This window comes from Lontra canadensis, unplaced genomic scaffold (genome assembly GCF_010015895.1).
Source record: "Lontra canadensis isolate GAN:19392208 unplaced genomic scaffold, GSC_riverotter_1.0 scaffold70, whole genome shotgun sequence".
Classification (NCBI taxonomy): domain Eukaryota; kingdom Metazoa; phylum Chordata; class Mammalia; order Carnivora; family Mustelidae; genus Lontra; species Lontra canadensis.
In genome coordinates this window covers 2,313,023-2,326,930 of record NW_022631064.1, presented here as the reverse complement: position 1 = coordinate 2,326,930, position 13,908 = coordinate 2,313,023, and the positions used below count along the sequence as shown (strand labels likewise).

Sequence of the window (13,908 nt, the reverse complement as noted above, 5' to 3'; positions counted from 1 at the left end):
GCACAAGTGTTCTTTTTTCTCCACATCCTCGCCAGTACTTGTTATTTCTTGTCTTTTTTTAGTCATTCTGACTCTTGTGAGGGGATATTTCATTGTGGTTTTGATTTGCATTTTTCTGATGTTGAGTGATGTTGAGCATCTTTTCGTGTATCTGTTGATGTCTGGATATCTTCTTTGGAAAAATGTCTATTCAGGTTCTCTGCCCATGTTTTAGCTAGATTGGGTTTTTTTTTTTCCTTCTTTCTTCCTTCCTTCCTTCCTTCCTTCCTTCTTTCCTTCTTTCTTCCTTCCCTTCTTTCTGTTGAGTTATATAGATTCTTTCTATATTTTGGACATTAACCCCTTATTAGATATAGCATAAGAATTTTTTTTCAAAGATTTTTTATTTCTTTATTTAACAGACAGAGACCACAAGTAGGCAGAGAGTCAGGCAGAGAGAGAGAGAGAGAGGAGGAAGCAGGCTCCCTGCTGAGCAGAGAGCCTGATGCGGGGCTCGATCCCAGGACCCTGGGATCATGACCTGAGCGGAAGGCAGAGGTTTTAACCCACTGAGCCACGCAGGTGCCCCTAGCATAAGAATTTTAAGGCATATGACATGTTGATTGGATGCATCTGTATATTGCAATATGATTGCCACTTTTGTTAATACCTCTCACATGTCACATAGTTATCATTTCTTTTCTGTGGTGGGAACAATTTCTCCTAGAAACTTTAAAGTTTATAATACAGTGTTTTTATCTATAATCACCAGGCTGTACATTAAATTTCCACCACTTACTTGTCTACCAGTTGCCAGTTTGTGCCCTTAAACTATATCTCCCCAATTCCTCCACACACACACACACACAGTCCCTGATAACTACCATTCTATTCTGTTTCTAGGTAGATACTTTTTGAAGAAGGGGTGGTGCTGAACTTGCTCCTCTTGCTGGGACAAAGCACCACACCAAGAAAGTTTCCTCATGAACCAGGCTCACTTTGATTCTCATGAAAGACATTCTAAATTGGAATTAATAATGATTTAAACATGGAATAAAATGCAAAACACTGAAGGCTTACTTTTCTTAAACAAAAGAGTAAAACGGAGCTAAAGGAAAGACGAGAACATGGGGCTTAGGACACCCACCACTTAAATGTCCTCTGACTCCTTCTTCTCCACCATGCAAGGCGTGATCACTGCCAACCATCTATGATGTCCAGACTCTAGTTCTTCTAAACCCTAGGTTTTTATCACTGGGTTTGACCCATGGATGAGGACAGTGAGCCTCTGAGGATAGCTTTATACACAGTGTCCTGAGATTCATGTAACTTCCTTCTTAATGACTAAGTTGATTGGTATCAAGTGCTGTTTCCTGAAAGAACCTCTTACAGTAATGTGTCTGTGGAAAATGAAAAGTGGCCTAATGGTGCATTTGTACTTGGTCCTCTTAAGTGTTCTCAGAATTTGTTATTCCTCTTGAGGTCTTTGTCAAAAAAAAAAAAAAAAAAAAAAAAAATCCCAGAAATGTAGAAGTGCTTTAACTGGCTCCTTGGGGACATCCTCTTGCAAGATAGTTCCAGTGGATACTGCAATGCTCAAATTGAAGTAAGAGAGGAAAACTATGCTCCAGTACTACACAAAATCCTGGTTCCAGCTGTAAGTCTGCTTATCTTGTCTAATCTATGCTCATTTTAGGATCCACAATCTAAAAGACCCAGAGTCCTTCCATCAGCTTGAACTGCTGATATGGTTTTATATCTGTTCTCTTGTGAAGAGTTCATGGTTTCCTTCCAGATAACTAAAAAGAGAGCATAAGCAGATGAGCAGTCATATTTTAAAGTTCTTTGCCCAAGTCCATATTTGAGAGCCAGCCGGTATTCCAAGATATACTGTAACCTGTTTTGACTGAGCAGCCCTCTTTGGTTTTGGGAAAACAAAGGCAAACTTCATGAGCAGTATTTTGAAATCCTGGAGTCTGAAACACACAGTTACTACATTTTCCTGAAACTCTTGACTGTCACCAAGGATGAGTCTGGTTATGTCCCCAGAAGAATCTGTTTGCTTAGGGAGAAAATGAGAACAATTTTGAGGTAAAAATGGATGTGCTTTACTCTTTTTTTTTTTTTTTTTTAGTTTTTAGTGAGAGATAAGTTGAATATGCCTCCCTCTTTTAATGACTTAAATGATATAAGTGGGAGGATGGGGAAGTATGGGACCAACAAATTGCTAAAGCCTCTAAAGAGAGCTTTTAATTTTCCATGGTAATTCATCTCTTCTGTGGTTGTCAAATTATAGTAATTGAAACTAAGATATCAGGATTTTAAGAATTGGAAGAGTTTGGATGGTTTGTTGTGTGTTAATGAGAGACCAATAAAGTGTGACTCAAGCTTACACTAATCTCATTATAAGTGAATTAAAGTCTGAATAATTCAGAAATAATAGCTTGTGATTGAGATGATTTCCATTTTTGAGAGGAGGAATTAAGTCAAAATTAATGACTGGCTAGGACTAAAGTGCTAAAATAAGTAAGTAAATAAATAAATAAATAAGGAATTTCCCATTATAAATCCGGTTTGGAATATATTTGAATATTTGCATTTTGTTCTTTCATACTTGAACCAGTTCTGAGTCCTTAACTGGTACAGTCCTCAGCTCACTAAACATAGCCCTGAAACTTCTCTATAGTTTATGTCGAAAGGATGCATTTACTTAAAATCTCTGTTATCAGTGGACTATGACGTGCTTTGGAAACCATTTCGGATTGAAATTTCTGTTTGTTTTCATTCCCAGAGGTGAATTTTATTTTGCTTAGATGTGAAGGAAACCACTTGGCTGTTTTAGTTAATGAACTGTTAAAGAAAGGAAGAAAATATTTTTTACTGCTTGACCCTCAAATGAGGCTTTTGTGCCCAGATAAATGCCTTGGATGAAGAAATTCACACTTGGCATGAATTAAATCCTTGTGGTGGAATAGTCACTTCATTAACTTAAATAAAATTTATATTCAGGTTTAATAAATTTGAACTTTTAAAACGTATAAGCTTCTCTGCCCTGCAGTTCTTTTCATGTTACATTTCATAGAGGTTCTCTTGGAGAGGTTCCCAATACACAGTATGTGTGTAGGTATCTTTTATTTACTAAAAGTGAATTTACCAGAACTGAAGAGCAGCTGATAAATTGATAACAGTAACAATAAGGTGCAGTTAAGCCCCAGGCCAACTCTCTGCTTGGTTTCCCAGATTTCACCCTAGTATTAATATTTTACACATTTTTTTTAAAGATTTTATTTGTCAGAGAGAGTGAGCACAAGCAGGGGGAGCGGCGGGCAGGGAGAGTGGCAGGCTCTCCGCTGAGCAAGGTGCCAAAGGCGGGACTCGATCCCAGGATCATGACCTGACCAGAAGGCAGACACCCAACCGACTGAGCCACCCAGGTGCCCCAATATTTTACACCTCTTAAGCACATCTCTTTCTTTTTCTATTGTTTTACATGCTCCAGAGTTAGACAAATCTGGGTTCCAGTCCCTGGTTCTCTCTCTTCTCAATTTTCTCATCTATTAAATGGGAATAAGAAAAACATGGAGAGTTGTCAGAAGCTTACTGATAATGTACACAGAATATGTAACGCTGGTCCAGATACCTACAGAAGGCACTCAATATATCATGCAGGCTAGAATTACTATTGTTACCCACAATTTTATAATGTCTTTCAGTAATGAGGACCTTTCCAAAATCTGGCATTACCACTTTAAATCATATTTCAGTCAGTTAAGTGAAATAAATAAATAAAGTAATACTCTATAGTAAAGGCGAGGCTTAATTCAGGGGAAAATTTATTTGTAAATCAATATGAGGTGTTAGACAATTATCAGACATTCTTCGAAAATTGCAGCAAGTATTTCTCCTTGTTTTGTGTTTTTGTTTTTGTGAAATAAGAAGGGTTTAAATCAGTCTTTTATATTATGTGCCTTCATCTCCTATTTTTCTTTTGTTTTTTTTTTACTTCAAAGATTTTATTTATTTATTTGACAGAGAGAAGACAGTAAGTGAGGGAACACAAGCAGTGGGAGTGGGAGAGGGAGAAGCAGACTTCCCGCTGAGCAGGGAGCCCAATACGGGGCTCAATGCGGGACTTGATCCCAGGACACTGGGATCATGACCTGAGCGGAAGTAAGACACTTAACAACTGAGCCACCTAGGTGCCCCATCTCCTATTTTTCAAGGATGCTTTTAAAAATGTGTGTTTGTGGTTGGAAATATATGGGGAAAAGCTCGTTGAAGTTAATGAAGTGGATATTTTTCTGCCTGTTTTGGTTTGATTTTTAGTAAATGATATCTTGATAATATCTCCTTGGCATTTGAACCAAGCTTTTATAATTTATCTCAGCTTGTGATCACAACTTGGTGCCCCACCATCCCAACATACATTAGACCCATGAGAAGGGTAAGACCTTGAGAAGGCAACAGGCTTATGCAAGAAGAGCAAAGTCTATGACCTACATCTTCAAATTCCTAATTTTAAAATGTTTTCATTATTCCTTTTGGGGGATAAGGCTAGGAAAAGAAAATAAAATTAGGTGAAAAGCATAGAGCCTTAAGGTCTTAATGATTAATACCAGAGTTCACTTTTTTAAAGCAAGAAGTCATTGTGTCTCCTCGGTTTTAAAACATTTGGTGGTTCCCCTTTGTTGCCAAGTTCAAAATTAGAAGGTATTTCTCTCATCTGCAGTTCCCCATATAAACCCCCAACTTTAGCAAAACCAAGCCAGACCTTTTTATATGTCTATGCCTTTGCCTGTGGTTTCTTCTCTACATATTCTTCACCTTCTTCCCATATTTATTATATTTTTATAGCTATTATGCCATTAATTGATCAAATGTCTACATAATTCTTACTGTGTGCTAGGTACCATAGAAAGTGCTTCACAGATACTAACTCAGTCAATCTTCATGGTAATCTCAGGAGATAAGAAATATTATCCCATTTTACAGATGATAAAACTGAGATATTGAAACTTTAGAAGAGGTCAAGATTCCAGAAAGAGGATTCTGGTTTCAAAGTGGGTGCTCTGAACTGTTACACCATGCCACTTATGTACTGCGAATTGCAAAACTGAAAAACTTAACCACGTTCAGCCAAGACCAGTGTCTAAATGGCATGCTACCTGAGGTCTCTGGGTTGTAGAATTCACCACCTTGCAAATTTACTATCAACTGGAGCCTAGTTATCATCTTTTTAGACTCAAATCAGGTATATTTCAGCAATCATACCAAGAACAGATCCTTTTCTTGGAGGTGGGCTCACAATGACTTGGTCCATGAGATTAATGTTTCAAACTGGAATGCTAGTGTATTTAGTAACTTACAATGAAAAATGGGACTACTACATGGACCAAAATACCCATGTCAGCATGACAAGCACAGTCTGCCTCTCAGCAGTCCTGAGAAACCAGATCATTCTTGGCAAGATGTTTGATCAACATGGCATCGTAATGAGGGGTATTCCTGGGATGAACAGAGCATTCGTCCGCATCACCAAAATTAGCATGAGGCATCTATATCTTGATAGCAACAGCCTTGCCAATGCGACCTAGAGGACATGATGTTCATTGACCTTTTGCCTGGGGCATTGTTAGGCGGCGTAGGCGGTGGGGGGGTGGGGCACTGACGACCATATATCTCTGTCATTCTCTTCTTTTCTATGATTGTAATGCCTGGCCAGCCCTTCCTTGCCTTTCCCACATTCTATTGTTAATGCATGTTAATAATATCAGACTGGTCACAGTCAGGTCCTTAGGCCCGGGGCGTTTCTTTTCTTGAAGATAGCCTTTGTGTAATTGTATTTTCAGATGCTATTCTATTTTTTATAACATCCCCAAGACCTAATACATACTATTTAGCTTTTCTTACGCTGAATTATAACGACATGAGTGGTTTTCTTAAGGCCAAGGACAAAATCATATTCATTTTTCTTTGTATTCTCAGAAGTAAATGCATTGCCCAGCACATAGTAGCTCAGTGGACATTTGCTGGATAAACAAGTAAATTAGGTAGTGGTGAATCCTTTTGATTATGAGTGTAAGCTCTGAAGCTGGATGGCCTACCTTCAAATCTCAGCTCTACTACTTAATATTTGTGAGATTTGGGCAAGTTACTTAACGTTCCTAAGCTTCAGTTTTCTCATCCGTAAAATGGGTATAATAATAGTGCCCTATTTCCCAGGGTTCTTAAAAGGATTAAATAAATTAATACATACAACAAACTTAGAAATATTCCTGGGATTTCATAACTATCGGTTATTAGTATAATCATTCTCTCAGCATTTTATAATATATTTTTACTTGTTTTGTAAAAAAGTATGATTTATTTTACAAAGAGCAGAGTACTGCTGTCCTTGTTTTTAAGTGTCACCTTTGAATATTTAATAAAAAATTGGTTTGGTTCATAGAAATTGAGTAAAATGAGCCTCCCATGTAGTGATGATGGGAGTACGAAATGATACAACTTTTACGGAATGCAATTTGGCAATATTTATCAAAAGCCTTATAAAAGCTCATTCCCTTTGGGGCTGCCTGGGTGGCTCAGTGGGTTAGGTCTCTGCCTTCAGCTCAGGTCATGATCTCAGGGTCCTGGGATTTAGTCCCACATCAGGCTCTCTGCTAGGCAGGGAGCCTCTTCCTCCTCTCTCTCTCTCTCTCTCTCTCTCTCTCTCCTTGTGATCTCTCTCTATCAAATAAATAAAATCTTAAAAAAAAAAAAACAAAAAAAGCTCATTCCCTTTATTTAAGTATTTTACCCTCTAGAAATTTATCTATCCTACAGCCATAGTCAGAAACTTAGATAAAACATACACATGGACATAGTTTATCACACTATCATTTATCAAACCCCTAACTGGAAATTACTTAAATGACAAGTCATGGAAGGATGCTTACACAAATTATGTTATCTCATTTAATGGAATATTATGTAGCGCTCAAAGCTGTGTCTTTAAAGTTATTTAACAGTGTGGGAAAATGCTTCCAAAAATTTTTAAGTGGAAAAACCAAACTACAAAATTACATAGGTTATGTGATTTCCTCCATACTGAGAAGAACTCAATAAAATCAAAATAATAGGGATTATCCTTAGATGAGGCAATTCTGGGAGACTCTGTTTTTGTAAACTTTCTTTCCCAAAACCTCTACAATACTGTGTATTTTAGAAGTAAAAATAATTCTTTAAGAACTATGAGTTTTCATGTTCTTATATGTGTAATTTTAAGACATGTTTATCAAGTCCCGTTTTTACCATATTCCAGACCTACATTTGTTCAGTGAAACATCTCTTCAGTCTTATGCCAGAAATAATTAGGAAGGCAGGATTCATTTTTGGTAAACCTTGCATTAATATTTATTTGGTTAAATAAGCACTAACTGTAAGTACTTATTTTGAAAATTTCTGGAAGCAAAATGAATGCTTAGTTTCTGCCCTCATTGAGAAATCCATTTCCACACACAAATTCTTGAGATCTGCTATTTAATATTTGATAGGAACTTTTCTAAGAACATTGTTACTCTGAAGAAAAGACTCTTACTTGTATTAAGAGAAACTTGTTTTTATTTTTATTCTCTTTTTTTTTAAGATTTTTTATTCATTTATTTGACAGAGAGACACAGCCAGAGAGGGAACACAAGCAGGGGGAGTGGAAGAGGGAGAAGCAGGCTTCTCGCTGAGCAGGAAGCCCGATGCGGGACTCGATTCCAGGACCCTGGGATCATGACCTGAACCAAAGGCAGATGCTTAACAATTGAGCCACCCAGGCACCCAGAAACTTGTTTTTGTAAGCAAATAGATTCAATTTTGAGCCTTTCACAGGTAATAATGAATCTGTTTTTTCTTTTTGTCCCCTAGGAGCTGTGAGGGAAGAAATATCCGATATAGAACATGCAGTAATGTGGTAAGTATTGAGCTTCTGTGACTGTGATAATGTTTTGTTTTTTTTTTTTAAGCTTTGGAATAAAATCTATTTTAAAATTAAGTAAATGCAAACAAAATACTTAAACAAACTTTTTTTAAACTACAGATAATATTTTTTTAAGAACTAAATAACGTTAAGCAGTTTCATGTAGCCTGAACAAGAAATCAGTTACTGTTTCTGTAAGTTATTTTTCTCACCCTATAATGATGATGCAACCTGAAAAAAATAGGTATCTTTAATGTTCCTCAATATAAGCTTTCAGCTGAAACTAACTAGACTATTTCAAAATAGGGACTCTGTTCTATACTTCATCTCTGCTTTCTGACTTTTCACATCTAAGTCTCTTGAGAACCTCTTGAGAGGAATGATAAAAAGGAAACTACTGGGGTCTTGTGAAATAAGTATTAGTTGATCAAACTCAGATTTGACAAGTTCATTTATTCATTCAACAAATACTGTTCCATGCCAACTCTGTGTGAGGCACTACACTAGTACAAGGAAAAATAACATGTGGTCACTGTCTGGAAACATCTGTGATAAAGTAAGAGATGCAGAGAGAGAAGATAGATGTGCACATAACCACATTCTAGCACAAAGTATGACAAATGCTCTAAGAAAGGGATAAAATTCTTTGTGGGTTAAAAATGGAGAGACATCTAAAGGGTCTTCAAGGAAAAAAGGTTTTAGATGGGGCTTAGAGGACCAGGAGGGCTGTGACGGATCCACAATGAGTGTGAGGGGGTGACAGTCAGTCCAAGTAAAGGGGACACAAAATGTTGAAGGTGTGCTCTGCATACAAATTTGGATAGGATTGTGCCTAGCAGTATGGAAGAAAGTAATTGAAAAATATTTTGAGGTTACACCTTGAATGGATTTGAATGCTACTCTTCCAGGCTTATATTAGTTCAGTGAATGATGGGGAATCACTAGAGGCTTTGGAGCAAGAGGATGGTATTGTAGTTTCTTTTACTTCGAGAAGATTAATTCTGTAATGATATGAGGGACGTTCTGGAACAGGAAATGGATGGGGAGCTGGATGCAATCAGGTCTCAAACCAGAAGGAAATAGATGAAAGAGATAAAAATCAAGGTCACTTTGCAAGACCTAACAAGCAATTTAAATTAGAAAGATGAGTTGAGGTGAGAATAAAGGAAACAGAGAGGTGTGTACAAATTTTGAGCTCTTGCATTGGCCCATGTCTGTTAGAATAGCTCTTTCCTCACTATCTACGTGATTGGCCTTATTCCTTATTCCTTATTCCAGTCATCTCAAATGTTACCTCCTCAGAGAGGTTTCCTTGGTCACCTCATCTGATAGCTTGTCCCACTGCCCAAACCTGTGTCTCACAGCAACCTGAGTTCCTTTGCAGCACTTTCACTTTCTTCATAGCACTAGTCTTTACCAAAATTTATATTCTTTGATTACTTGTCTGTTTTCTGTTTTCCTACTCTAGAATGCAAACTCTATGAGGATAGGAGCCTCATGTATTGCGTTGTCCCCTTTATCCCCCCATGCCTGGAACTGTTGACTCACACATATTAAGCATATGATAGAAATTTGCTGAATTTAAATGAATAGTCAGGCTTCTGAAAGAATGGTGGATATCATGACCAAAACTAGGAACATTGGGAGGAGGTTTGGGAGAAGGAAATGACAAGATTGGTTTAAGGACCCTATGGAGTGTGACACGCAGGCTGGACTTGTAGGTGTTATAGTCAGCTGTGCGATGGGGATTTGATCTCAGGAAAGGGATCAAGGCACGAGCCATAGAAATACAAATAAGATGTATAAAATTTGAAGATTGGGAAGCAGTTCCTTAGGTAGAGTATGTAAAATCATAAGAGGAGAGAAGCTCTAAATTGAGATAGAAAGAAAAAGACTGCCAGGTCATCGACAAAGAGAACCATGAGAGAAGTAGCAGAAGAAATAAGAATTCCTGAAGGTATTCAGTAGGATCAATGTTGCCGATAGGTTGGACACTGAAAAAAAGCCTGCTGGGGCAATGGTTTCTATGGTGTACTAGGAACAAAAATCAAGATCACAGTGGCTAAAAAAGTATATCAATGGGAAAATGGAGTCGATGGGTATACGCTATTCTTAGTATTCACAGAGGTATCTCATCATCTGTGGAGTCCCATAAAGGTAGGTGGGTAATTGGTCTGTTTGCAATGAGTAAACCTTGAGAGATAAGTTGACCTAAAAGAGAGACTGATCATCTGAGGAGGTGAAGGGATAGTTCCTGCCCCAGGTCCCAAAGGAGACAGTAGGTGACAAGAAGAGGAATCTTGGTAAAGGAAAAGACCATAGGCTTCACTCTGAGAAAATAGAAGCAAACTGAGAGAGGAAGCATGAGGAACTAGAAAGATTTTGAAGAAATATTGAGGCTGCTTGGGACACACAGTCTTAAGCTTCTCTGTAGAGTTTTCTCCGTCACCTGCTGAAAGTGGAGGAGGTGAGTTGAACTTAAAGACGTAAGCAGGAAGACCCACAACAGCCCCTGGGGGAATCAAGTGGAAACCATCAAAGCAAACAGGGAATGATTGGGTGGCAAAGAGGGGTTCAGCTGAGGCCAAAAAGCTTGATCTGACAGAGAACAAGGGGAGAAGGGTGTTAGGACTTAGTCCAGTAGTACAGCGAGGCACTGGGGCAGGAATAGAGAAAACTGGCCTTAGAGGTGACCTGTGGCCAGAGTACAGATGAGATAGGCTGAGAGACCAAGATGAATGAAAGCATATATATTTTATAATACCCAACCAGGGAGAGAGTGCATGCAACTAAAAGGCATGATCATTGGGAGTCAGAGTTATTTTTCAGTGGAAAATTTTGCCTAGTTCATTTCTTTACTCCCACTGAGGATACGAAGAACTGCATAGGTTCAACTGCCAGTCGGTTAAAAGAATTAAATCTGTAGTTCTTGAATTTCGAAAAAAAAAATGGCATTGACAGAGTTTGTTTAGAAATGATATAAAAGAATGATTAATAGAAATATACTTTAGCTCATTGGTTGTCTTTATTATCCTTTTTAATATAGTGGTAGCTTATATATCAGGGTTCTTTTTTTTAACTACCATGATGTTATTTAAGAATCTCCATAATGTCCATTCGGGTTCTTTAGAGCTTTTAAAATAATGGAAAGGGTCCAAACTCTCCTATGCAGATGAATGCCTAAAGCATCATGAGCAGATGTCTGCCTACCCTTTCCTTAAAGCTCTTCAGAAGCAGCCTACAATTTCCTTCCTATCATTATGAGCATTCTCGTGGACAGATGGAGGCTGAGACTCTGACCTAATTTTATTTAAAACCCATTGCGTTACCTGCGCCAACTCTTTATAGCTTGTAGAATCAAACTGACCCTGAGTCTTATTATGAGAATCTGAAGTTTTCAAATCATTTGAAGCTTATTATTTTTTTTTTCTGGCTTTTGGCCACGACAGAAGCAGCATTGCCAAAAAGCAAACGAAAAATCCCTTAAGAAAGAATCTTTTCATAATCACATTCCAGTTTCTCAAACTAAGAAGTTCAGGGCAATTCAGTTAAATATTCCGCTTTTAAAAATAAATACTTGTTTTGGAAAAACTCAAGGGTCTCTTGTTAGCTAAGCCTCCAGGGTCAGTCCTTAATCCCTGACAGCTTCCTGAGGCTCTTCTGACCCTCTTCTCCACAGAGTCACCCTCTTTCCTATTCTTTGTAGGTGCCACATAGGACATTTCTTTAGGTCCTTATTCTCCAAGGCTGAGGAGGAGAAAGTATCTCCTCGCTTTTCTAATTTTTCTGTGTTGCCTGAAAAATAGGTTCACGTACTTTGATGGTTTGCTTGTTAATCACTCTACCGACAGTGTCAATAAAGAAAGTTCCCATGATGTTTGCCTAGTTCTCGTAGTCATGCTACCTTCTTCTTTTTTTTTTTTTAAGATTTTATTTATTTATTTGAGAGAGAGAGCATAAGAAGGAGGAGGGGCAGAGGGAGAGGGAGAAACAGGCTCCCTGCTGAGCAGGTAGTTCTATGTGGGGCTCTATCCTGGGATCTTAAAATCATGATCTGAACCGAAGGCAGATGCTTAACCAACTGAGCCACCCAGGCACCCCCATGCTACCTTCTACTATTTCTAGCTGTTCCAAGTAGACTATTTTAATTTTTAAGGACATAGAGCATCCAACCTTTCCCATTTCACAGTCCCTATTCCCTTGTAGGAAAATGGCAGGGCCATCTCTCCCTAGAAGGAAAGACTAAGGTTACTATTGGGAAAAACAATAGGTATCAACTAGCAAACCACTCAGGTGGGTCATTTAGGTCTCATATCTTCTCTGGCACCCCTCAAAAAGGTTTCCTTATGTCACATATTCATGCTTATTCAAATTAGACCTCAAATCTGGGCCCCTTAATCTTAAGTAGGCATATTAAATTGACTTTCAAAGTGTGTAGATTAATATCATGTTACTTATGAACTGTTTCTTCATCACTGTCCTTAATCTTCACAAGAGTTGACATTTAGGAAACAGTGATCACAATGAGCAATGTAGCTGATGGGACTCAAGTTCTTTATCAAGGTCTTATTGCTCCACTACCACATTTTACTATTCTTAAAAAAAAAAAAAAAGTCTCTAAGACTAAAGTTGGGAAACCACATTTCTGTATCTCTTCTAGAACTCTTCTAGAGGTGAGTAGGCAGGGATTTCTGGGCTAAGAGGTCAGGAAAGATCCATACCTGGTTTTCTCACTAGTGTATACCCAGTGTCTAGCACGAAGTAGCTAACGACGGCTTCTGAAACAGTGTGTCAGGGGACACAGCCACCTGACAGGGCTGCCCTGGGATATTTTAAATATTTCAAAGGAACCACAGCAATTCTTTTTTTTCTTTTTAATTTATTTGACAGACAGAGATCACAATTAGGCAGAGAGGCAGGAAAAGGAGAGGAAGGGAAGCAGGCTCCTTGCTGAGCAGAGAGCCCGATGCAGAGCTCCATCATAGAACCCTGGGATCCTGACCTGAGCTGAAGGCAGAGGCTTTAACCCACTGAGCCACCCAGGTGCCCCACCACAACAATTCTTGAGTGTGTTGGGCACTATGCAAACTACTAGATCGTGCTATGTTCCTTTCTGTAACATCTTTGCCCCACATCCAGTTCTCCTGAAGCTTTGATTAAAAGCAGAGACTGAGAGGGACACCTGGGTGGCTCAGTCCATTAAGTCCCTGCCTTCAGCTCAAGTCATGAATCCAGGGTTCTGGGATCAAGCTCCCTGCTCCATGGGGAGCCTGTTTCTCCCTCTCTTTCTGCCTGCTGCTCCCCCTGCCTGTGTGCTCTCTCCCCATCTCTCTCTCTGTCAAACTAAATAAATAAATAAAATCTTAAAAAAAAAAAAAAAGGCAAGCACTGTGAGAAAATCAACATGGGACTGGAGATGAGGGTGGCATTGTCCAATCCAATTTCATACATTGAGAAGTTTTGCAGTACTCAACAAGTGCAAATTTAACCAAGAGTAAGTAAACCTGGTTATTTATGAATGAAATAAAAGCTAATTTTTCTTTCAAAAAAAAAAATATATATATATATCCCCCCCCCCAAATAGCTACTAAGTCACTAAGATGCAAATACCTATTGAGTTGTTTGGACCTAATGACTTAATCGATGGAATTGCTGAGATATGACAGGGGCTATGAACAGATGAAGCTTAGCAACCTCTAACACATGGTGGGCATTCAACACATCTGGTGAAAGAATGATGAAATCCTAAATAACAAAACATTTGAGTGGAGCATTTCCAAAACGATAGGAACGTTTCCAGGCTACAGTGGGAAAGAGTGTTATAAAAAATGGAAATGGGGTTTGTTGAACAATTTCTGCTGTGACCCACTCTGTCCCATGCACTTTTTCTAGGCACTGGGGTATCTTAGCTACAGAGAAAGGTAAGCCCCTGCTCTCATGAACTTACTCTCTAGTGAGAGAAAGCAGGTTATAAACAAATAAAG

At 38.5% G+C, this 13,908-nt stretch overlaps 1 protein-coding gene across 3 annotated transcripts in view; it reads left to right on the top strand.

Moving 5' to 3' along the window:
- Nucleotides 1-13,908, top strand: part of ADAMTSL1 (ADAMTS like 1) — a 904,787-nt gene that overhangs the window by 555,365 nt on the left and 335,514 nt on the right. For all 3 annotated transcript variants that reach the window (XM_032880520.1, XM_032880523.1, XM_032880522.1), the window contains exon 3: nt 7,873-7,918. In XM_032880520.1, coding sequence (XP_032736411.1) covers nt 7,873-7,918 — 46 coding nt within the window. The remainder of the gene's footprint in view (nt 1-7,872; nt 7,919-13,908) is intronic.